At 43.3% G+C, this 23909-nt stretch overlaps 3 protein-coding genes, 1 long non-coding RNA gene and 2 other non-coding genes across 8 annotated transcripts in view; 3 read left to right on the top strand and 3 right to left on the bottom strand.

Annotated features, from left to right (window-relative positions):
- The window catches only part of LOC105934433 (protein TANC1), a 50510-nt gene extending 42004 nt beyond the window's left edge, over window positions 1-8506 (bottom strand). The window contains exons 1-4 of the mRNA XM_036136085.1: window positions 8400-8506; window positions 6253-6444; window positions 3986-4078; window positions 2340-2470 (exon numbers count right to left, since the gene is read on the bottom strand). Of these exons, the coding sequence (XP_035991978.1) occupies window positions 2340-2470; window positions 3986-4078; window positions 6253-6444; window positions 8400-8475 (492 nt within the window). The 5' untranslated portion in view covers window positions 8476-8506. The remainder of the gene's footprint in view (window positions 1-2339; window positions 2471-3985; window positions 4079-6252; window positions 6445-8399) is intronic.
- A 699-nt stretch (window positions 8507-9205) lies between these two features.
- LOC105934438 lies at window positions 9206-11023 on the top strand. Of its 2 annotated transcripts, none has more exons than XR_004930878.1 (4): window positions 9206-9345; window positions 9979-10141; window positions 10428-10502; window positions 10886-11023. It is a non-coding gene; the product is annotated as an uncharacterized LOC105934438 (long non-coding RNA). The 2 variants fall into 2 exon arrangements; XR_001166707.3 differs by having other exon boundaries at window positions 10883-11023.
- On the top strand, window positions 10199-10335 carry LOC118563014. The gene has a single exon (XR_004930964.1). It is a non-coding gene; the product is annotated as a small nucleolar RNA SNORA31 (small nucleolar RNA).
- LOC118563013 lies at window positions 10541-10672 on the top strand. The gene has a single exon (XR_004930963.1). It is a non-coding gene; the product is annotated as a small nucleolar RNA SNORA31 (small nucleolar RNA).
- Window positions 11024-11843: 820 nt separating the features above from the next.
- On the bottom strand, window positions 11844-19080 carry gtf2f2a (general transcription factor IIF, polypeptide 2a). Of its 2 annotated transcripts, XM_012874399.3 has the most exons (9): window positions 18942-19080; window positions 18041-18114; window positions 17686-17710; window positions 17112-17250; window positions 15168-15221; window positions 12998-13079; window positions 12789-12888; window positions 12553-12696; window positions 11844-12277 (listed from the first exon to the last, which is right to left on the bottom strand). In XM_012874399.3, exons 1-9 carry the CDS (start codon window positions 19005-19007, stop codon window positions 12155-12157), a joined length of 807 nt encoding a protein of 268 aa, XP_012729853.2. In that variant the 5' UTR covers window positions 19008-19080; the 3' UTR covers window positions 11844-12154. The 2 variants fall into 2 exon arrangements, with proteins under 2 accessions (XP_012729853.2, XP_012729854.2); XM_012874400.3 differs by lacking the exon at window positions 15168-15221.
- Window positions 19081-19689: 609 nt separating this feature from the next.
- gpalpp1 (GPALPP motifs containing 1) lies at window positions 19690-23867 on the bottom strand. Its single transcript, XM_012874398.3, has 7 exons — window positions 23654-23867; window positions 23433-23544; window positions 23268-23354; window positions 21744-21993; window positions 21464-21628; window positions 21264-21362; window positions 19690-20459 (listed from the first exon to the last, which is right to left on the bottom strand). Exons 1-7 carry the CDS (start codon window positions 23736-23738, stop codon window positions 20241-20243), a joined length of 1017 nt encoding a protein of 338 aa, XP_012729852.2. The 5' UTR covers window positions 23739-23867; the 3' UTR covers window positions 19690-20240.
- Window positions 23868-23909: the final 42 nt, after the last annotated feature.

Below are 23909 nucleotides of genomic sequence, written 5' to 3'. Positions count from 1 at the left end.
GAATCCGATCGATGTGTCCATAAATGGCTCGTCTATATGACGGTTGGTGCTTTTCCTGCTATGTCTCACATTTATCCTATAAATAATTAATGCTAAAAATCTCCTGGGAATACTACTCAAGTACACGCGACATCAGTGGTATTTGTACCACACGGTCCTATTGTTTGTTTTTTCACACTATAGTTTAGGCAAACTGTACGGTGGGGCTGGTTGCCTTTACAGTGTCAGGGAAGATTTGCTCTACATCAGCGACTACAGTAGAATATTTCCTACATTGCATAAATAACTTTATCCAATAATAGCAATAAAAAAATGCATCTTATTAAGGTGAGCAGCTGTGCAGGTTGTGACAGTTATAAACACGTTCCACTGTTTGAGAACCATCGCTCTTTAAAACACATGGGTAACATTTGGCCAGAGAGCCCAAATCAGCCCCAGAGCCTTTCTAAAGTCATGGTAGTACACAGCTAAGTACTCCATCACTGCTTTGGTTAGATTCAAGACGGAAAGTAGCATCAAGACGCTGCAAATTAAAACAACTTGATTAACTGGTCATCAGCAAGTATGAGCGCCTCTATAAAAAAGCGGGAGTTTGAGGAGTTCGCTGGTCTTTACAGATGTGTGTTAACGCGATGCCAAAGCGGGAGGGGCTCAGTAATGGCCTTGGAGAAGCAATAACTTTTGGCCTATCAGGGGCAGGTTATAAGATAATTCACAGGTCCAAAACATTTATGGGAGTTGCCAATCTTCCCAGGAGTGGATGTCCCAGGAAACTCCCACGAAAGCAAAGTCAGTGCAAAAAGCTCATGAGAACTGCAAAAGCTCGGCCTCTGCACTGCACAGTTGGCGGGTTAAATGGTTAGACTCGAAAAAACCTGAACAATTAGGAGATCTTTTCATCTACACAAAAAACAATGGTGTACATCTTGAATGAAACGCATGCATTCTGGAACAATGTCCATTTGGAATAATGAAACCGAAACTGTTTTTCAAATATTGCCCAGCACCCTGTTGGAAAAACAAAAAAGTAAAATAAAAGCAGCAAATCAGAGCAGACAACCCATACTAACTATCAGCCTTGGTGGCGGAGGGGTGATGATTTGGGGTCATAGCGCCTCAGTACAGACAGACAGACTACGGTGCTTTAGTTAGCCAGTCAAAGTCCAGGCCTCAGCCCAAATGAAACGCTGTAGCTGGACTTTTTAGAGTGCTGCACATAAACAAATGCTCTCAAATCTCAGTGAGCTGAAACAATGTTATTAGGATCAAAATTCCTTCGCAACGACGCAAGATTTATAAGGTCATGCAGTAAAGGACGACTTGAAGTTACTGCAGCTAAATGGGTGAATTACCAGCATCGACAATCATCCTTTTTACATCAGTTCCATCTCTGTGGCAGCTTTGCCTTCAACAAACATTCAGATAATTACAACCAAAACTTGTAATTTTACCAGTTTTCATAATTATGCCTCATTGTACTTAAAGGTGATCCAGTTACTATAGAAAAGTGCAATCTAAACCAATCGGTGTCCTGACACGCTGTCGATTTCCACAGATCTGAAGGAACATCGACAAAACTGACAGGGAACAGTTTTCATAGCTGTAAGGAGGAAATAGATTCATTTAATTCAAAACATGACACGACTTTGGTAGGACACAGGCAACACGGAGAGGAACTACAGGAAATAGAGACATTTTGAACACAATAGGTTGATTATAGTAAGACATTCTGCAAAAGCATGCCAGGTGAAAACCGTAGAGATGAAATCCTTGATGTGTAAACAAAGAAATCAATGCGTGCGTTTGCATGTATCGCGCGCCCTTGAGGACTTCGGTCCTAAACCGCTGAACGTTCAAAATTGGCCTAACTAGCCTCAGCTTTCGTTTTGATCCCGTGCGTTTACAGCCTCTTCATTACTGACGCAACGCTCCTGCAACGCAGAAACTGTGGCGAGGCGAGGCGCCGGAGTTTAAACAGCCCCTCGTTATTCCCTTTGTACCAGAGCCTCATCTATCTTCGCCAGGACAACCCACATTCCTCACATGAACCGTGCTATCTCTGCGAAGCTGACTGGATCTGGAGCTCAGGTGGTGGAATGAGGCTGAGAAAATGGGCCAAGGCTGAGCAAGGCACAGGCAGAAAGGCTCGCGGAGGGGGTTAAAACCTGTCAGCTGCTGAGCAGAGATGGAGCTCTGTGGGTGTTGTTAGCATAATCTAATCCAGTGTGGATCGTTTTCAAACAATAGCTGATAACAAAAGGAAAAAAAAAAAAAAAAAAAACATCTATATTTTTCATGCTTAATGAGTTCAGAGGACCGTAAATCGATAGAAATCCCACCTTCTTTTCCCTCCTGTCCTCCATAGGAGAGCTAGCAGTGCTGCCCGTTGCTTCGCCCAATAAGAAGCATAGTCTGGTCATCAGTTCCTGGGTAGAAAGGGAGGAGCCGAGGTGGGGCTCCACGTGGAGGTCTGATAGAGACACACAAGATCAATGCATGAGGTAAGAACGCCTGAACTGGAGGAGAACGTCCATCTGACACACGCCACCCGTTTCAGATCCGTTTTGCTCGTGAGGTTTCTAGCCAGCAGCATCAGCAAAATGAAATAAATAAAAATAAAAATAAATGCATCAACAGGTCAGCGTAACCCCCCCAGCTGCACCGATAATGAGTGCACAAGCAGTGGCCCTCCAGCGAGAAGGTTGAGCGAGATTCCCTGCGCATACGCCTGCCAGGTGCTCTCTGTCAAGAGACGGGCTGTGAATTTCAATGAACTTCGCGGAGAGAGCCCTGGCTCTCGCCTTTTACCGCTCCTCCAGGAGAGACTGGGCCGACAACGGGCCACGCGCCGCATTCATTCATCAGCGTTTAAGCCTCCGTCACACGCTGACCCAGTAGGTGCGGGCTCACCTCAGCAAAGGAAGGCTGTAACACAGTTGTTGTTGTTTTTTTTTAAATCTCTGTGCCCACCGTTGCATTCCTACATCATCATCATGCCATATGCACGTACCGAGCTCAGCTGAGTAACATGAATACTGAGTAGGCATTTAAAAAAAAAAAAAAAGCAGGATGACAGGACATCGCGGACTTCAGGAGCAGTTCACTCCTCCTCACTAACATCTTTTCATCAAGACTCCACATTCATTTCTCCCTCCCTCCCTCCCTCCCTCCCTCTGCTGCTGCTTCTTCTTCATTCTGCTCTCCATTTAAAAGATCCAACCACATTCCTTTTGGTTCCTTCTTTTTCGCCCCTCTTTTCATTAGACCACACGGTGCCAAACAGAAGACCGTTATTGAGGGAACCACGGTTCATTTTTTCTTTTTTTTTGGAGGCGAGCTCGACCATCTCCTCTTACAGTCCGGGCACCTGCAGAAAACTTGAGGGGGAAAACGTGGAGCTGCTTCCAAAGGGGGGTGGTAGAGGGAGCAAAAGTTTGCTTTCAGTTTAGCAGAGTCCAATTTGGAGTAACATGAGGACGTTTCTGCATGTCCAGTACTATTCATCAAGCCACCTGGCAGTTGCCAATGGAAACGGGAAGCTGAGAGGTGCCTGGCAACTGGGTAAGGGAAGATGCCTCACGAAATCTGCTTAGCCTCAGGGTAGCCCTGTGGTCAAAAACACGGGAAAGGGGAGGAGGGGGGGGACAAAAGCTTGAGGGGGTGTATTTACACCGCGATGGCTTTCATGTAACCAAATCTGCGGCGGCAAAATTTTGCGAGGACTCGGAAGATAAAGCAGAGACAGTCGCTTAAAACCCACGAATGCATCGTTTCCCTTATGCACATCTTTAAGGAAGAAACTTGGAAAGCCTCCAGGGAGTAATTAGCACAAACACACTTTCTCTTTTTCCCAGTTCACCTCATTCACTCATCTGCCTCAGCCCCACTCGGACTCTCGCTCAGCCTCACCGATCAGTACCTGAGGGGGAAAAAAAAACAAAAAACGGACACGATGCTAAACACGCCCATGCGCTCCCGCTCTCACCTCTGTGGTCTGTCTTGCCACGGCAGGAGGCAAAGGCGAGAGGTTCTCTCGCTCTGGAAGAGCCATCCACATACTCCGGCTTCCTCGCCCGTCCTTTGGCCACGGCGGAGAGGCAGGAGGGAGAGGGAGGAAGAGCGAGCCGGGGTGGGAGGCAGGGATTGGAGGGTGGAGAAAGGGAGGGATGAAAGAAAGTGAGAGAGGGAGAGAGAGAGAGGGAGAGGGAGATTAAGCCTCCCCAGATGAGATCTGCGGTGCAGAATTTTGAATTGTGTCCCAGGAGTAAAACAGCAGAATGTACACAGAGCCACGCATGTAAACATTATTCACAGCATTGTGGGTGTTTATCTATGACATGTTAATGCCTCCGCTCTGTGTGTGTGTGTGTGTGTGTGTGTGTGTGTGTGTGTGTGTGTGTGTGTGGTAAGGGAATCAGTGCACTCTCGTGTGTGTGTGGGTGTGTCTCAAATTATGCATCAGCATCTCAGGGTTGTTGGAAGCAGGTTCTTCTCCTGGAGAGGAGATGAGACGTTCAAGGGTGAGGTGTTTGCCAAAACGCGGGATTGTGCTAATTTAGCATTCTCCGGGGGGGGGGGGTTGGGGGGGGGGGAGTGACCGGTTGAATCGTGTTTGTCAAGTGACTGAGAGAAAACTCTGCAGAGCAGCCCACTGGGTCATATTTGATGGTACAGGACCACCAAAGCACCGGAGGCCCTGACGCTGCCGATGTTAACCTGCTGTAATTTTCCTTTCGGATTTGCTCGGGCTGCGGCATGGATGCATGCAATGAAATGTAATAGGAGTGTGTGTGTGTGTGTTTTTTTTCTGAATGGGGGGGGGGTCTACTTGCTGGAAGATACTGCCACCTACTGCTTCTCCTCATGTAAGACGCCCCTGATACCTTTTTAGTCAACTAAAAACTGTAGGAGCATGATACATCACTGAACTCGTTGCATTTACTCAAGAAATATACTTTTTTTTTTGTTTCTTGCTTACAGATTGTGAGTCATCTTCTTTTGCTGGTCCGGTTTGTGAAAGAGAAATGAATCCTAAACACTTTGAAGCATTACCTAGTTTCCTTAAATGCAGCTGCAGGAGAGGAGCCGTTAGGAGATGCTTTTAAGGGATCTTTGCAGCATTTTCTGTCTTTTTTTTCTTTTAAGTCAAACAACATTAGCACTCGTAAATTATCTGACTGAGGACAGCTGCAGAGATTTCGAAAAAAGGCAGCTCTGATCAGCATGATAAAAACTGTGAAAGCAGAACCCTGTTCTTAAGTGCTTGCTGCCTCAACTCCTTTGCTTTGTGTCACTCCCTCGTCTCCTGATTTCGCTTTGCAGTTGGGAGGGACGAAGATGTGGGAAGAGGAGGGGAAAGAGAGGAGTCTAGATAGATGGTTCAATCAAAGGAAGGCTCTTATTTTTTTTACCTATTTTTAAACACAAGACATCTTCAACCCTTTCTTTTTATGCTCAGGGTTTGAACTTAAAAATGTGTCAATGACAAGAAAATACCAGCCAGGTTTGTAGTATGGCGATTAGTTTGTGTAATGCTCAGATGAAAACCGAGGTCTCCAGCAATCACATAGAGAATAGGTTTAATTTTAGTACATCCATCCATTGTGTATAGCTGCTTCTCACGGCAGGCTGGTGACTATCTATTGGCCGAGAAGGCTGGGGGTCCGCGCCGGACAGGTCGGTGCATGTATGTTCCGCTTAAGTGCAAGTCTTTTTTTTTTAAAGACAAAGAAAGTATTTTGAAATGAGCCGCAGGACTTTTTCTTCACTATCTTTTTTTTGTCTCGTGTAGGAAGAAAGAGGAAAAGTAGGAGAACCCACTGGCCCCGTTTCATTCCATCTACTGCAAAGTATCAAAACCTGCATCCAGAAAAACAAAAGGTTACGGCCAAAACTGTAATGATCTGTCTTTGTTTTACCAATTCCCAGATTAACTGGTGTGAAGCTCCAACATAAACTATCCTGAAGTTCAGCAACCTAATTGGGGAGGGTATTGCCTTCAGTTGTTTCCCTGAATTATTAACTCTGACAATCTGTCTTGTGTTTTTTTGCTGTTTTTGTTTTTTTTTTGGCCCCCCGAGGACACGGTCCGTATCCGCTTCCACGTTCTGTCACATGTACGGAACGACTGAACGCACAGAAGCTCCCTGCTTATCGAAGCACAGCCGTGCAAGAGCATCTCGCTCCCTCTGCAGCTAATCCTCTTTGTCGGCGAGACGTGGCGTTGTGTCGCTCGTTTCAAAGTAAACCCACCTGGGAACTTGACGCACGACTGGGAGGAAACTACGTCGGCCTGGCGAGGGAGGAGGGGGGAGGACGGCAGAGAGATGGACACGCCCTTCGTCAGCCTCCTCCGGCTCAGCTGGCTGCCGTGATGGCCGTGGTGGTGAGAGGCGCGCTGGCCGCTGCCCCTCTGCTGGACGCCGGCCATGTGCGCCTCGACACCTGCATGGGACGCATGGGGAAAGTGTTGATCAGACAGGAGTTTGACCAGGAAGCAGGCCGGATGCCGCCTCAGGGGGACGCGGTGTGAGTTGATGTAAAAGTGGGCAACCTCTATGCAGTGGCGGCTCTAGACCAAATTTACCAGGGGGGCCAAGGTGGGGCCAGTGTTTTTTCACAGGGGCACAGAACAAAAAAAATTAAACAATAAAATGGCAATATTTAACTGTGTAATAATATTAAGTGAGCCACTTGTGGTTTTGGAACTGCAGGTTTCAGACCCCCTGATCTAGCAGTTGAAAACTTGCCCCCAGCTCAATACGGCTAAAGCTAAACGTGAAACATCTTAATTTTTAAATCCTTCTAAGAGTAAAACTGTATAGGTAGAAAATTAAATTGGTCAAAGTAACCAATCAGTTATGGTTTCTTTGCCATTGCAAATAATTATGAGAAGTGTATTTGTCTTTAGTACAGGGGCCATAACAGGGGCCAGGACCATTTCTACAGGGGCATGGGCCCCTGTTGGCCCCTGTCTAGAACCGCCCCTGCCTCTATGTGAGAGGAGATTTCACGGCCCGTCGCGTTTTAAGTTTGCAATTGAGCCGTTTTCACGTCCGTCGTGAGCTGAAGTCTATAAGCTGGGCCTTGAGTCTTCAGACAGATGTCGTGCAACAGACAGAAAACTTAGTACAGTCTATAAATAAATGTTGGAGTGGTGTGGGTATAGCTGCGTAACAACACAGGCTTTAATAAGCCGGGTTTAAGGCCGGATGACCTTAACAGCTTTTATCGCAGGTTTGAAAAGTGGCTGTTCACACCTACCGCCCATCATCCACATCTCACCCTGACACAAAAGCCCCCCCCAATCACCACCTGACCCCCTACCTGCATTTCAGATCTCTGAGGAAGATGTTAATAGGCCCTGACAATCTCACAGAGTGCCAACATCGATACCATGAATATTTGCACCAAGCCAACCATGTCTTGCTCTTCTGTAAAAACAATATACAAAAATAACAAAAAAGTGTTCTATCTCAAATCTTTTTGTGTACTCATATGTAAACTGCCTTCATTTCACTGAGAGCAAAATGTCAGATCCCTTTGTTCATGTGCACAAGCTTGGCGATCAAAGCCGCTTCTGATTTTACTGCTGATATGAAGCTCGAACTCGAACGAAATGCTATGAATGGGGAGATCTCTAAATCTACAAGATCTTTAAAGATTAAATGGGGATAAGATAAGATGAAGGGGAGTCTTCCCGAAAAGATGAGAGTCATGCCAGTGTACTGTAAACACACAATTTGAATTTAATGAGACTGACACAGTTCTCTGTCCTCCCTCTCTGTTCTTTGCTTCCCAGTGCAGCGCGTTATGAAATATTAATAAGCAACATGGTTGCTCTAATACTGAGCTCTACTTATGTTCATGTATCTTCGCCGTGCACGCTGAAATCTGCTCTGTACTGCTGCAAGTTGACAAGTTTCCCCACTGAAAAATACATAGGGCTTTCCAGAGCGCGCCAAAGATGCGAGCTGGCAGAGCTGCAGCGTTTGGTGGCATCTATTGCAGAGATGCAGGTTTATTCCCTCCACTTTACACACCCGCCACCAACTTCTTTTGAATTCTGTTTAGTAGGTCATGATGTTTGCTCAACCCAATCCAACTTTAAATGACACACTTAAAATAAATGCAGTGGGACACTGCGTGAAGGACGGAGCACACTGATGAATTAGGCTAATTGAAATGGCTCCATTTTACCTCACCCGGGAGAAGAAAACCTGAACATTGACAGTAAATAAAACAAAGCCTTTTGTGATATGAAACACGTTTCATATTTCCTGGAGACAGAATGAAAACCTTATAGCAAGAAAAAAAAAAAAGACTGGGAAATAGCAGTATACTTCTAAACATGCCAAGTTTCTCTTTAACTTTTAGTGTATCACTAATTATAGTCTTACCTGCATTTTTCTGGCTCTTTTTGTCTCCTCTTTTTCCTCCTCCTTCCTTCTTGGTTCCGAACACTGCTCTGAACATGGCTGGGTTTTTTTGTTTTTGTTTTGATCTATGCCACCTTAGAAAGAAAAAAAGGGGGAGTAAATTTTAAATTTGACTAAATTATGCCAATCAAGTCTACTAGTTCCACATTCAGTTGCCCCCTGTGAACTATTTTCACACCATTTTCTGTCCCATTTTCGCTCGTTGGTAGAAAAATATAACAGAGATATTCAGTCGCCCTTTCCCACAGTTACAGCTTACCTTTATTTAAGTCTTCTCGGACGCCAGCATGCCTGCACTAGATCCACGGGAAGCTGCAGAGAGACCACTTTCGCTGGCTGGCGGAGTCCAATTAAGGAGTGTGATGCGCTCTCGCAAAAATGATCATGGGGGAGGCGGGAGCGCGTCTCCTGCGCGGGCACGTGTGCCTCGTGATCTAAATTTGGCTCCAGCATTTATTTATTTATTTTTATTTCACCACGCTTTTAAGTTTTGATTTGAAACATGCTATTTCAGCGTCAATACGCCTCTATTCGTGTCACGACTATTAATCAAAATATTAATCTATGAACACGTGCCACAAAGTTATTAAAACCACCTGATACGCAAGTAAATATGTAAGATATAGCCAGCCAGGTGAGGAGCGTTCGTAAACTATTTGAAGTGGGAGAGGAGACATTTTTATTTCAGCCACCGCCTACTGTGAACACCAGGGGGCGATCGTGGCAATATGAGTTCTCTATTCTGTCCACAAGGGGGCGAAAGCGAGCGTCAAGCAGCGACCTATAAAAGCTGAACGCTAACGTTGTTGCGTCCTTTCTCACTAGTTGGACGCGGTGCGAAGTAGCCGGAGGTTTATAATGTGTTATAACGTCAAAGGTTCAGCTGCTTCACATGTCAGGCTGCAAGGTGAGTCCCTGTGCGCAGTTAGTTTGACTAAATAGGAAACTCTTGAGGAATAAGGCTTATTTTTAGTTTCAGCGACCACGTGTCAAGTAGCTAGCTAGCAGCTAGTTAGCATGAAGCTACCCTATGTGTTCGGTTTCATAAGATGTGACTAAATATTTGTCCCGAAAATGTCTTTTGAATTTCTCATTTAGGCATTTTTTCAGTCTGCCGAAACGTTGTGAGCCTGCAGCAGTAACTTTGATTTAGTTTGCTGTAATCACTGCAACTCGGTTCGGCTGAATGTTAATACAGAGATATTGGGGCTACACAATTAAAGGCTGTCCTTTTTTTTTCCCCTGAATGTTTCAGTCTGTCCGAGTGCAGATTGTTTCAGCTGCACTTACGTTTGTTATTACACCACGTTAAGTGTTTCGGGCACGTATCTATAAGCCTCATTATGCAGTAACAGATCTGTAACATTATTTTGTGGGGGACCAATGGTTTCCCAGACAAGTTTTCTAGACCAGTGACTCTCATTTATCACTGACAGAAGAAACAGTTCAAGAGAGCTTATGCAAATGACCATAATTAAAGTATTTAATCTATACATATAAATGATGTCAATTATGCCTTTTCCCCCCTCCTTTCCTACAGCTAATACTTCCATGGACGGTCACAGCTTTGAGCCGGACATTGGATGATGTCTTTGGCTTTTCTACTTTGACCTGATCGATGGATTGAGGCTATTCAAGCTCATTTGATCCTCCTGAGTGGCTGCGCTATGGTTGACCCCAGACGGGCCGCAAAGTCCTTTTTTGTAAGCATATGTGGCTCTGTTATTACTTGCTGTTGATTGTGATCGGCTGGTTGAAGCCTGCATCTTTGACAGCCCGGTCTCCCTATTGTGGGATATCCTGGGTTTTATTATTTTCAGATGCGACAGTAAAACGTCCCTGCGCTTTCTGCACGCCTCGTTTAATGGCGTCTCGGATTGAAGAAGGGAGAACAAACCGATTAATTGTTTCTGTGCATAGATATGTCTAATCCATGATGGCATGAGTTTAAGCTCTTTATACTATTTCTCTCCCCCATTTGCCTTAAAGGTGCCATGATGTCTAACTGAATAATCTAGCGGCAGCGGACAGCTTAGCAGTGTCTGGTAGAGCTTATGACGCCAGGTGAGCACAAATTCATGTTTGTTAGGTGACACTTTGATTTGCATCCACTGATAGACCTGAAGCGGGCTTCATTGGCTTCTTGGTTTGCACAGAGATGCTAAACTGAGCCTTCCTCATGTTTTCTGGCTGCTAGATCTTACAGTACCCGGATTAACTTGGGGAGTACAGGAAAGCCTGCCGGGCATTGTGCAAGGCCTCTAAAAACGGGGTTTGCACAAACTCAGGTTTCATCCAACCTGAGTAAACGGTGCATTTTAGAGAAATTCAAACTTGGAATGAGCACAAATGGCTGATCTCTGCAATGACTGCAAGTTTGTAGCAGAATCTGCTGCAGATGAACCATTTCCTCTGATTTGAACTAAAATCGATTTTTCTTCCAGAAGATGACCAAGAGATTAGAGGGACGTATGGGCCTCCCTACTGAAGCTGCTACCCACGCCGTGGTTGGATGCCAGCTTTGTCATTATGAAGCCCTGATTGTTTTTTTTTTATACAAATAAACTACAGATATTTAATTTTCATTGAGTTTGATCTTGAGTCTTATTTGGTACCAGTTTACATCAACTGTCCTTTAAGGTCTCCAGTTGTACTGCTTTCCAGTTAACGTACACAATGATTACGCTTTTTGTTTCGTGGTACTTGCCATAACGTCACTATGACTGATCAACCAGCAAACTCCTGAACCTCTAAGATTCACCCAGAGGAAGCTTGAGACCGGACCCAACTATCCAGGTGACCTGAAGGCTGCCTATCAGGGCAACCTGGGCTTCCTGAACCTCAGAACCGTGTACACGCCACGCCCCATTGGTGCAGCAATTCATGCTAAAGGAGCCCCAACCAGGGAGCCTGAAATGTGTTATCTGGTAGTTCTATTACAAGAAATAAAGTCTTTAAATATTTCAGTTTCATTTTTCTCAAGTGACACTTTCTCAAAATGTCTTTATTTTAGAGACGTACACTTAAGACTGGTTAGTGCCGTTGCAGCTTTTTCTACCACATGTCCCTCTACCAACCTGATTAGCTGTAGCTACAGTCCTGAGTGACCGGACCATTTCTGGGGGGGGGGGGGTGTCTTCTGGACATCATGACTAGAGTACTGACCCCCGATGGACCATTTAGAGGTTCAGGACACCTTTTGTAGATGTTTTAGCTACATTAGGCATAGCAGTTTGCTATATTAAAATTTTCTTGGGCAAGTTTAGGATTTTCAGTCTGTAAGCCATAATTGGAAATTAAGCATTTTGACAAGTTTCGCTCCGAAACAAGCGACGTGTTGAATTATTTCACAGAACTAAGATGTAATTGCATTCTGTTTCTGGGTGTGCAATAAGGCCAAGAGAAGTTTGTTGAGAACTTTATTACAGAAGTGTAAAACTTTAAATCAATTAAAATCTCCAGTGAAGATTTGACCCTCCCTCCCCATATCTGGTTAAGAATCCTTACCTGTCTCTCACATCCTCCATAGTTAATTACCCAGACTCCAAATACTAGTTTTACAGATTACATAAAAAGCAGTCTAGAAAAAGATGTCCAGATGAAACACCGTTGTAGTTCTGTGCAGGAACAAGATCATGGGGATGTAAACCTCTTCATGTTGCCTCGCATCCTGAATGCAGCTGTGAAGAAATGGGAACTCAAAAGAAAAAAATCCCTTATTCATCAGTTTTTTCCTCTGCTTGGTAATGTCTGTACTCCGGCTTGAGTTCCCAGGTGTTCTTGTGTGTTCCCTTTACATTGTAGATCCCAATATCACGCAGGATCTCCTTCAGGTACGTCTGTGAAGAACACAGAATCACAGTTGAATGTCTTGTCTGGTGTGACTGGGCGCCAAACATGCTTATAAAATGTAAAGTGACAACTTCAGCCTTAAAACTGCTCCAGAAATAAATCCATTTAGTTATCTTTAGCACAACAGGCGGAGCTTTAGGACCTACATGCGTTTGTTTATCTCCATGAAATAAATCTGGGCAAACTAGACTGCCTGAAATCTGTCGGCATTAAGGGCTTTTCTAACAATAGATGGGGTCCTTCTGCTGCCTTGGAGCCTTACCACCGGCTGCTTGGTGATGTCCACCAGGTCTTTGATGTTGTAGTACTGGTGCTTCTCAAATGCAGAGAACAACATGTCCAGCACCTGCTGTTTGTCAGACCTCGCCCGCTTGCCCTCTTCCTTCTTCTTCCTCTCGTATTCACGCTGCAGCAGAAGTAAACGATGAGCTCACTTACCGGAAAATGGGCATTTCTGTTTTATTTCTTGCTCATAAACTGAATAAGCCTGTTTCTTACGTTGTAGTCGTGGATGGCCACAGGTTTGTAGTTGGTGGTGACGGGTTTCAGCAGCTGCTGTGACAACCTCGCTGGTTTGGAGGACTCTTCGATTTGTAGCCTGTAACAGACGGTTACAGACATAACTCAAATGCGGCTCAGATTAAACTGCACAGATTTGACGTGATTAGCTTTTTAGGCCGTGTGTGGTTTGAGGAAAACGTACTCACCTCTTTAATTTCATGTAGCTTTCACTAACAGCAGGTCTGCATTCTGCTCTCTGCACCACCACTCCTTCCAGGGCTAGTTTATCTGGAGAGAGAAAAAAAGGGGGGGGCGTTATTTAAAACCTTCTATAAAAAGTAGATGTAATGCATGCATCTAAAGACGTTTTCATCGAAGCTGATGTCATAAAAGATGCGAGGGATTAAACCATACGAGATGCTCCAAGTTAAAAAAAAAAAACCAGAAGCTTTCTTTGTGGCTAATGCACCAAAACTGCCGTGCCGACCACCCTGAACAGAACCATTCGTCTTTTACACTTTTTATTTACTCAGATGAGTTAAAAATCAAATACTGAGATGTGTCAAAAATAAGAGGCTCCAATCTTCGTGGTGCTCGTCTGTCAACTTCCATCCAATGGTACACTGGGCCGCCAAACCCCCGACGCTGGATGACAAATCATGGAGGTACGGTCACTGGGTATCTGCTTGGCCTTGTTTACGGATGACACGGCACTTTTACCCTTTTACCACAATCAATTCACACGCCTTTGAAAAAACATGACACAAGCATGTTCCAAAGTTTACTTCCAGGAGGTTTCCTGAACCAGCAGCATCCATCATCTGCATCATTGCAGGCTCACAACAAATGTTTTGCTTTATTTTGTATCTTGCAGAAAGATACTGGCGTAGCATTTTGCCGTTACATTTTAAGCCTAAATAATTTTCAACCTTAAAGTTAATTTCTCACACGACCTTAAAATATGGGGGTACAGTCATTTGAAAAAATTAGGACACCCTTAGACAGCCTGTATGTTTGGATATATGAATATTCAATAACAATATAACAATACTTAAAGTCCCAAAGAAAGTCCCAAATACATTAAAATAAAACGTTTTAGATGTTTCTGTAAAATGTAATAAAAAAAAAAAGGATTTTTGGTCAGGAAAAGATAAGGACACCACATTTATTCAAACTGGGCAGACCCACCATTTCACATCATTAGTGTTGTGACTTAGCATTTTGAAGGAGGTCTGCCAGTTCAACCCTTTATTCACTCCACATTTAGCTGGGTGGTTCTGACTAGTGACTGAACACCCTGATGGGATCCAATCAGTTGCCTGGGGCCTTCAGAATGACGGATCTCATAAACGGCTGCCATCAAGTCCGGGTGGGGTCGTCCCGGCAGGATCACCCTGAGAGCGCACTGCCAGATGCTAACGCAAGTCTCAAAATCCCCAAAATGTCATCACGAGACCTGCAGCCAGCTCTTGTTCACATTGATATCAAAGTGCATGGCTCTAAAATCAGTCTTCTCAAGTTTGACGTTCCTGGTCGGGAAACTTTTGCTCTCTAGGAACGACCAGACTGTAAGACCGAGGTTTGTCGCACTAAACACAAAGACCTGTGGAGTCATTCTCAGCGTGTTCACCACCTCACTAACAATGCTGGAGCCGTTTTTAACTTCCTCTGATGTGTTTGTGACACGAATGGAAGCCGGGGCATAGACGTGTTTTTATGTGGTTGTTTTGGCATGTCCCTGTTGGTGTACATGCATTGTCCTCAGGTGTTTGCTGGGGCTAAAGGGAGCAGGAGTAAATTAATTAATTAATGGACGAGCCATTAATCGGACACCAGATTACGGGACGTGTTTGGCATAAACCAATCCCAGCATTCCAGGAAAATAACCTAATTTCAACTGTGAACCATGGAGGTGGGAGTATCATGCTGTGGACCCTAGGCGTAAAAGTGAGACCATTTATCAAAAAGTAAATAAATGCTTGATGCAGAACTGGGGGCTGCAACATGAAAATTGCATGTTTGTTGTTGTTTTTTTTTCACAAAAGCCCAAACCAAACAGTTTCCCAACATTTCTACAACTTCAGCTCACTTCACCAACCATCACCCAGAACTGCAACACTGTTCTTGGTGACGGCAAGGCGTGACATGTGGACCGATGTTGGAGAACCAGTCAAAAAAAAAAGAGCAGAACCTTAACAAGAAGGGTCCAAAAGAGTTTCAGAGGAGCTTAAATGTTACAGCACCACCATAAACATCAGGCCCAGATGTTTTCTAAACGGCTTCACGGTGCAACGCCACAACCGACCTCTGTTGCTAAAGAGCCGCCGCTCCCTTTGATAGAACTCGACCGCTTACGGCAAAAAACGGAGGACTCACCTGGAGCCGCCCCCGAACCTGAGCTGCTGCCATCAGATCTTTCTTCTGACTGGCCTACAGGAAGGGAGGGATGGCACACATGAAAACACAGGGGGATGCAGAACGAAGGGAGGAGGGGGGGATTAAACAGTAAGAGCCACAGCCAGGGTTTAGTCCCGCACCACGAGTGTTAAATCACACAGCGTCAACGCATATTTTGTGACGAGCAGAAGCCAGAGTGACCAGAACGCGAGCAAGCAAAGACGCTACGCGTCTCGTCACACATTCAAAGCAGGGGCTGCACGGATGCTTATCTGAAGAACTGAATTTCGAAAAAAAGGCATCAGGCAGAGCTGGAACGTGTCCACTGCTGTCTGTTGTATCAGCTCCAGAATATATACTAAGGGTTCAGACCAAGCTCCAGAGTATTGAAATGTAAGTGGTCGTAGCGGCGTTCATGTAGCGCTTCAACAGTGCAGCCCCCAAAACACAGACAGACACATCCATGTAAACGGTTTGCAGTCACAGAAAGCACCGCAGCACCAGTCCCATTAGCACCCAAAGCACATAAAACCAAACCTCAAACCATTCATAGCACAACAGAAAGGGACTTAAAAGCCAAACCAAGCCCAGGAAGCCCATGCAGACATGAAATCAACCCCACACTCAGCGGTGGTTTGTGTCGATTGGTCCACTGCATGGCGTTTTCCCGCACAGATCCGTGGCAAACCGTTTCCACACTCAATCCACTCATTTAACTCGCATTAGATTTTACAGACAAAACGACCAACACATGATCGAACAAAGACACTTGCGAAGCTCTTATGCACGAAGACCAAAAATAAAACAACACAAAGCAGACAAGATCCACACAGTGACGACTTGTTTTCTTTCGAGCGTTCACTCGTCCACTGTATGCGGCACAGCACCGGCAGGCACCGTGTCACCACTGTGGACGACTTCTCACTCAAGAATAAGTCCGTTCTCAACACAGAAAGGCGAGGAGGCACAGGCAAGGGACAGACAGCGGGCATACAGGCACATCTAAAAGAAGAAGAAAAAAAAAACATCACAATTTGTGAAAAGGGTCAATATTTTCTGTCAGGAAGTGAAACTCGTGAATTTTACAGATTCGTTGCACATAAAGGTTTGAAACATTTCACTCCATTTCTTGTAGTGTTGATGATTATGGCTTGCAGATGATGAAAACCAGAAATTCAGGTACAGAAAATTGTGAAAAGGCTAAATATTGGGAACTCAGGCAGTCAGCTGCACAATCATGGGGAGGACTGCGGACTGGACGGATGTCCAGAAGACGGCCATCGACGCCCTCCACAAGCAGGATAAGCCAGAAAAGGTCTCTGCGAGAGATGTTGGTTGCTCACAGAGTGCCGTCTCCAAGCATATTCATAGAAAGTTAAGTGGAAGGAAAAAGCGTCGGGGGGGAAATGTTTCACCACCAAACAGGGATAACTGCAGCCTTGAGAGGACTGTCAACTAAAATCCGTTCCAAGGACTTGCAGGGAACTTTACAAGGAGCGGAATGAGGCTGGAGTCAGTGCATCTGGAGCCAATGTGTAAAAAAAAAAAGCAAATAGTAATAATAGTAATAGTATTATTGTGCACGGATAAACTGAATGAGACACCTAGTTTAGGGTTTTCATTACCTGTAGGTCATACTCTTCAGAATTACAAGAGAGAGAAAGGCTTGGATTACTTCACTGTATGCACAATGAATCTATATAATACACGAGTTTCCGTTTCTGAACGAATCCTTAGATGCTATTCTGATTCTTTTAGATGTACCTGTATAAAGCAAGAATGCACAAGTAGCAGAACGGATGCCGTCACCAACGGAGGGATTTTACGTCACAGAAATCGAACGGATTGATTGTTGAATACTACCAAAGTGTCTCATGTTGCGACGCAAGTAATCAGGCAGACGCTTTGGCCACAGCAACTCACCAGATGAACTCTCCGTGAAGACCGCCAGCATCTGACCCCCCACTGACTGCATGGTAAAAGGATGATCGCGAGGTGCGGACACCGTCTTGTCTTCGATACCTTCGATGGTAGTGAGCTCTTCGTTCAAAGTGAAGGACACCTGTGGAGAGCAGCAATGTGGACGACTTGAGACCACCAAAGACTGAATCAATTGTTCTTATTTTATTTTCATTCAACTTGGAGCCAGACTCTCATTTGAGATGTTAAACCCCAGCAATACAGAATGTAAATAAAAGTGTGACTGTCCGACCTTAAAACTGGTAGCAAGCATGCATAACTAGAGTAATGATGTGTGTACCTTAGTATAAAAATCCCAAACTATTTCCGCACAATGTTTTTTGCACACTTAAGGGTGGCCAAAAACATTGTGTCCCCCTTTAACTGGCCTTTGACCACCCTTACCTTTGATTTGTCAAGTAGGAAACTATAATACATATAGTTTATGCCTTATAGTTATATGTACTATGGTGCATACCACCTCAGTTTCATATACACAAGTACGGGATCCTTTGTAGTTCTAGAAAAGCTCACTTACCTCTGGTTTTCCTTGGTTTCCTTTTCTTTAAAATAAAAGCAAAGCACAACATTTCACTCAGTTGACTGAAAAGAAGATATGCATCACTTATGGCATAATAATAAACGGTCTACATAATTCAGTTTTCATTTTCTAAGTGCCTATTACACTGTGCTTCCAGGAGCTCCTGTGCCTGAGAATAGTAATAATAACTATGCTGCACCTAGTACTGTAACCTTTTCTGGGAGGGATATAGCACAGGGAAAATCTTCCATTGTTGCACCTCAGCATAGAAATCACAGAAACACTTGTTTGCTCTCCTGAAACGTTGCGGAGTCTTCTGCTACTAAACGGACGGAGACTCAGATTCACATACTTGCAAATTCGGATTTTGCCGACCTCTCCTCTTCCTGGTGCTTTGGCCCATTGCTGAGCGAGGTACTTTGGCACCTGCGAGGACAAAGACCACCGCGTGTCAACAAGGACGATTTCTCCTGAAAACAGGTGATCTGGAACAACTGACATTAAAAGACCCCCTTCTGTCCCGATGCAACAGCAATTGGTGTGGGGGGATTAATTACCTGAAACATTTGAAGCTGTATTTATTCAAATTCTGATCATCTGCATTTTTTTAAACAATTTTCTTATTGTATTTTACAAAAATACATAAAAAACATGAACCTGGCTTCAGCATTTTAAATGCTCTAAAAATAAAAAAAAGGTAGTATGTTTCCTTAGTTAGTACTGTCTCTATTTTTATTTTCTTGTTTTTGCCAAGCCTGTTTTGCTATTCAGTAATAACGTTTTGTTTGTTTGTTAGTCTTTTTTTTTTTATTTAACTATCATTCTAAGGCACACCGTTCACCTAGATAAATAAACCCATTGATTTAAAAAACGTGAGCGGTAAATTCTTAATTAGAGCTTCTAAGTTTCTGTCTTTTGATGATAATGTATTCAATCAGTGTAATTATTCAACCGTGTTAAAACACGCTTTAAAGCTCTCAGAGAGCCAATTTATATAGTTTTACTAAACCACATCTGTATTTTTACAACACCCAACCAATTTACACGTTAATTTGCCAAAGGGCGCCGACTTCACCCCACAAATACGCTGTAAACACTGTTTTCCATCAGGTAATATTCGTAAGTAGCAGCAGCAGTTTCATTCGCCGGGGTCGCTAATATGCTAAGCTAACAGTTAGCTTCGGCTTATTAATAATGATTATTTAAGCCTTTCGCTCGTTTATTAACATGATTATAGACTGACATATATTCACCTTCACGAGCCAGACGCCGGTATTCTGCTTGGCACCAGTTAAATCTACCTCTCCCTTTTCTGACATGTTTCAAAGCGATGCTAACTTACGACACACACAACCGCGCGTGCGCAAAACAAATATAGCTTGTCCTTGGTACGGAAGCTCCCAGGGTTCATTCCAGTTTTCGCATCCTTTGCGGCTTCTTTGTGAATAAGAGATTTAACAGGACACGAGTAAAATAAATAAATAATAAAGGGATAACATCATTTTATTACTGCGTTGAGACACAAAGTTATTCAATCTATAGAAAACATTTTTTTTACTGGTCAGCATGTTTGACAGCAATCTATACAAAAAAATACACTTCGTCCTGAAATAAATCCAACACAAAATATACGCTGCTCACATTTATGAGTGTTGTCTTATTACAAACATAAGCAGTTGTTCATACATAAATAGTCATATTTAATCAGTTTTATTTTATCATGATACATCAACTAAACTCTCTTAGTGTAGTTCTCAATTGCTTTCGACAGGATTTTTACATCCGCCCATCAACTATACCCACTTATACTTGCAAGACCACCAGTTCATCACAGGACAAACCACCGCCAAAAATGGTTGCCCCAGGGGCATTTTAGATTGGTCAGTCTGACAGTCATGTTTATGGACTGTGGGATAAATGAAGTAAGTACCCTGAAAAGAGCCAGTTGCCTGGAATTGAACCAAAGACCTTCTGGCTGAAAGCAAACAGTGCTACCATGTGTGTCCCCGTGAAGCCCTTGCCATTTACATGTATGGAGGAAATTATTACATACATGTAATAGGGCTTATCTGGCAGGGTTTATTACATACTGCAAGTGTTTCTAGCATGACAACCAGTTTAGTTTGTACTCATATCAGAAATCTAATTGAAGTTTATTTGCATTATTTGTCACTCTTAGTTGTTCACAATCATTACTGGATTCTTCACCAGAAATTCCAGGTATCATAACAACAACAACAGCGTGAATTGATATAAACTAAATGTAAGAGAAATGCCATTTATGGCTTCCTGGTATCCCCTAGTTTGATTTCACAAAACATCTGACTTGGTCTGTCTAAGAATAATGTTTGTTTAGTCTGAAAATCCTTCCGTAACACCTGTCCTTTTTAACACTTCATCAACACATGCTTTCTTTAACAACTTAAATAACATTGTCCGCAGTCCATGTTGTATAAACCTTTTATATGTATATAAAAAAAAAAAAAAATGGTCAGACAACCCGTTACAACACATGGAAAGCTGAAGGCATTTTCTACAATTGTGACAAAATGTTACAAGAACATCCGGTCCTTGCTGTGGGAGAAGCGCGTGTTCAGCTCCTGAGACTTCTTCAGCAGCCGCTGCTTCTGGGCTTCATCAAAGCGATTCACCTGCAGGTCTGCGTCCCGATCAAACGGCCTCCTCTCCACTGGTATGTCAGCCGTCTCTTTCGCTTTTTCCTTCAGTTTCTTTGAGTGTAGACTCATGAGAGACTCGGCACGTTTGGACTCCTGGGGGAGGAAAAAAAAACAACGGTTTTGATACTAAAGTCTTAGATCTTAGTGAAAACGCTTAAAGAATGCCAGGCGTACTTTTTGCTCTCTCCCCTTGGACTCTTTTTCACACTGTATCAGATTACAACGCCACTCATCGATGTATTTAATTTTGGGATTTATGGGACAGTAAATTCTGATCTTAAAGGGCCAGTGTCCTCGGAGGCTTGCTGGAAAACGTTAGAGAAACAAACCAGATTGTGAAGACGAGTAACGAAGAAGGCAGCTCAGGGAGAACGTTGCAGAGCGCCTTACTGCAGGGTTAATTTTTAAAACAACATCCCAAGACTTTTAGGGACTTTTCAATCAATCATTCTTCAAAAGAGAAAGAGTATAAATCATCAGCAAACACTCCAGGAAATGGCCATCCACCTAAACGGACAGGCCAGGGCAAGCGGATCATTGATCAGAGGAGTAACTCTGGAGGAGCTACATAGAACCACTGCTCAGCTGGGAGAATCTGTTGACAGTGGAGCTGAAGTTGTGGAAAATCTTTATATAGTAGAAAAGTGGAAGAACAAAGTTATTGTTTTTTTCCACATGTCCTGCCAAAGCATTTCGGGCACAGGGTATAGAGAAGCTGGTTGCCTACATGTGCTTACAAGACTGCGTCCAGGACCAAAGCTCTGTCCCAGGTGGTGGGTTAGCCCCTGGCAGTTCAAGTCTGTCAGAATATGTTTACGTTTGTGAGAAAATGTGAAAAAAAAAAGTTTCCAGGAGCATGAATACCTTGAGTCAGTAGTAGACATAATAGCTACTTACATTATATTTAGATACTTTTTCTGCCATGTCTATGTCCCTTGGGGAAACTTGTGGGACTTTATCGTCCTTCTTCTCCGTTTTCTTTCCTTCCAGACGTTCCTGTGGGTAAAGAACGAAACTTTGAGACCCAACCAAATATCAGGAAGACAATAGTTTAGTCGAACGGTTTCAGAAATGCTAAGTTATTTCATCGTAACTACCCTGGCCTTGCGCTCCCTGTCTGCCGGCGTGTCCGTCCAAATCGACCGATCCTTGTTCTCTGGACCTGACTTCTTCTTGAAGGTTCGAGCCCCTAAGCCAATGTGCTGCAACTCTGGCGGGAGCTCAGTCATCCATGTTTCTCTGGTCACCACCTCAGGGGCATCCTATTTGCATAAGAAGCCAGACAGGACAGGGAGAAATTGTAAACGCATAAACATGTCTGTAAGCATTTATGAACGATGAACGTCTGCAGCTCAGGTTATGTGGGAAATGGACAACCTCCCCGGTGAGCTTCTCTCGCATCCTTTGTGCTCTCCGTTCGAAGTCAAGAGCCACGGAGTCCTGAACGGGTCCTTTGGCGGGCATGGGTCCTATCACGTCCTCGTCCTCTCCCTCACTGCTGGTAAGCTCAGCCTGGTATCCCGGGGGCAGCGCAGGCCCCGGGAGACCCTCTCCATCTTCAAAATCGTCGCTGTCATACGCTGCTCTCTGGAATCCAGGGGGCAAAGCTGGTCCCAGCACAGGGGGCCTGAGGGAGCAACATCGACTTAGGTAACCTGAAACTTTACTGGTAGGCCACAGATGCAGTGCTTTAAAAAAAGTGCTTGCTCCCTCATAGTTTTATTCTGTTGTTGGTTTTTTAGGTCCCATTTAAATGTGGCAAGTGAAACAACCAAAACAATTGGTTAACTAGAAAAAGCTGTTCCTGCGTAACAGCGAGTGAGAATGCTAATCTGCAGAATGATTGAGCAGAAAATGCAGAAAACATTGAAATCACATTTGAAGAATTTGAAAAAAATTAAGAATTTGAAGGGATTTGAAGAATTTGAAGAATTGGAAGAAATAGAAGAATTTGAAAAATTTGAAGAAATTTTAAGAATTTAAAAAATTTGAAGAAATTTAAAGAATTTGAAAAATTTGAACATTTTCAAAAAATGTGAAGGAATTTTAAAATTTTGAAAAAAAATTAAGAAAATAGAAAAATTTAAAGAATTTGAAGAAATTTAAAGAATTTAAAAAATTTGAAGAAATTTAAAGAATTTGAAAAAAATTGAAAAATGTGAACATTTTCAAAAAATGTGAAGAAATTTGAAAATTTTGAAAAAAATGAAATAGAAAAATTTAAAGTATTTGAAGAAATTTAAAGAATTTGAAAAAAATTGAAGAAATTTAAAGAATTTGAAAAAATTTGAAGAAATTTAAAAAATGTGAACATTTTCAAAAAATGTGAAGGAATTTGAAAATTTTGAAAAAATTAAGAAAATAGAAAAATTTAAAGAATTTGAAGAAATTTTAAGAATTTGAAAAAATTTGAAGCAACTGGAAAAATTTGAAGAATTTGAAGAAATTTGAAATTTTTTAAAAATTTCTAAAGATTTGAAGGAATTTGAAAAATTTGAAGATTAAGAACAATTAGAAGAATTGGAAGTATAGGAAGAATGTGAAGAGTTTGAAGAAAGTGAAGAATTTGAAGCAATTTGCATTGATTTCAATGGGAACAGCCAAAAAAAATAATAATCACGCAAAAAGTGAAATATTTTAAAAACTGTAAAAGTTAGCATAACCATGAACGTTTTGACACCAAAATTGTTGAAATTGGTTGAACCATGCGGGAGTAGTTAGACGCCGACGGAATAATAATAATAATAAAGAAAAACAGGATAACAATAAGTGAGAATGCTGTATAGCATTCTCACTGATGATTACAGTTAATTCATAGGGGGAAACAAAACAGAAGAAATCTGGGGGTGGCACTTTTACCACAACACTGTACAGATACCTGGAATATGGGATTCTTCTCACCTTTCTGGTGAGCTCTGCTGCTTTTTAAATCCCGGTGGCAGCGCTGGCCCAAAGAACCCATCATCCTCAGGGTCATCTGTGGTCGCCCTGCTCAGAGACACATGTTACTGCTGTGTTTGCTGGGGCATTGCATGGTAATGACCACACGCTGCAGTGACCACCCACTCTCCGGCTCCCCCGGTTCTGGCTCTCTTGACCGGCACCTCCGGCTCGCTGCCCTCCGAGGAGCTGGACGGTTCCCCCCGCTTATAGTCGGGAGGCAGCGCGGGGCCAGCGACTACAGGGTGTGAAGAGAGAAAGAGAGACACACACGCAACTCATCTGCAACCAACCAAGGAGAGGATATTTTTGACGCGACCACTTCAGGCTAAATGTCTCTTTCTTACAGTCATTTTCACTCTCGTCGCTGTCAGATCCCTCCTTTCTGAACATCGGCGGTAACGCGGGTCCAATTATCTCATCAGAGGCCATTTTTGACCCAGTTGTTTCCGTTTCGACTAAAATAAGAAGTCTTTCTCGCACAAAAACAAAACAAACAAACAGACAAAAAAAATAGACGTGCGCTTTGAGACACTCGTAACCTTTCACACAGGAAGTAAACACTGGAGCAGAAGGATGTTTCATCAAGTAAACAAAAACTAA

Source organism: Fundulus heteroclitus, chromosome 4 (assembly GCF_011125445.2).
Source record: "Fundulus heteroclitus isolate FHET01 chromosome 4, MU-UCD_Fhet_4.1, whole genome shotgun sequence".
NCBI lineage: Eukaryota > Metazoa > Chordata > Actinopteri > Cyprinodontiformes > Fundulidae > Fundulus > Fundulus heteroclitus.
This window is presented reverse-complemented; position numbering and strand designations above follow the sequence as displayed.

Excerpts from the sequence above, each read along its gene's own strand:
- gpalpp1 (XM_012874398.3), bottom strand. The coding sequence starts at position 23,738 with ATGGCCTCTGATGAGATAATTGGACCCGCGTTACCGCCGATGTTCAGA. Across the intron at positions 23,545-23,653 it reads CGACGAGAGTGAAAATGACT|TCGCTGGCCCCGCGCTGCCT; the intron begins GTAAGAAAGAGA and ends CACACCCTGTAG. Across the intron at positions 21,629-21,743 it reads GAGAGAAGCTCACCGGGGAG|GATGCCCCTGAGGTGGTGAC; the intron begins GTTGTCCATTTC and ends TTATGCAAATAG.
- gtf2f2a (XM_012874399.3), bottom strand. The coding sequence starts at position 19,007 with ATGTCAGAAAAGGGAGAGGTAGATTTAACTGGTGCCAAGCAGAATACC. Across the intron at positions 12,889-12,997 it reads AGCTACATGAAATTAAAGAG|GCTACAAATCGAAGAGTCCT; the intron begins GTGAGTACGTTT and ends CGTCTGTTACAG. Across the intron at positions 12,278-12,552 it reads ACATCACCAAGCAGCCGGTG|ACGTACCTGAAGGAGATCCT; the intron begins GTAAGGCTCCAA and ends TGTTCTTCACAG.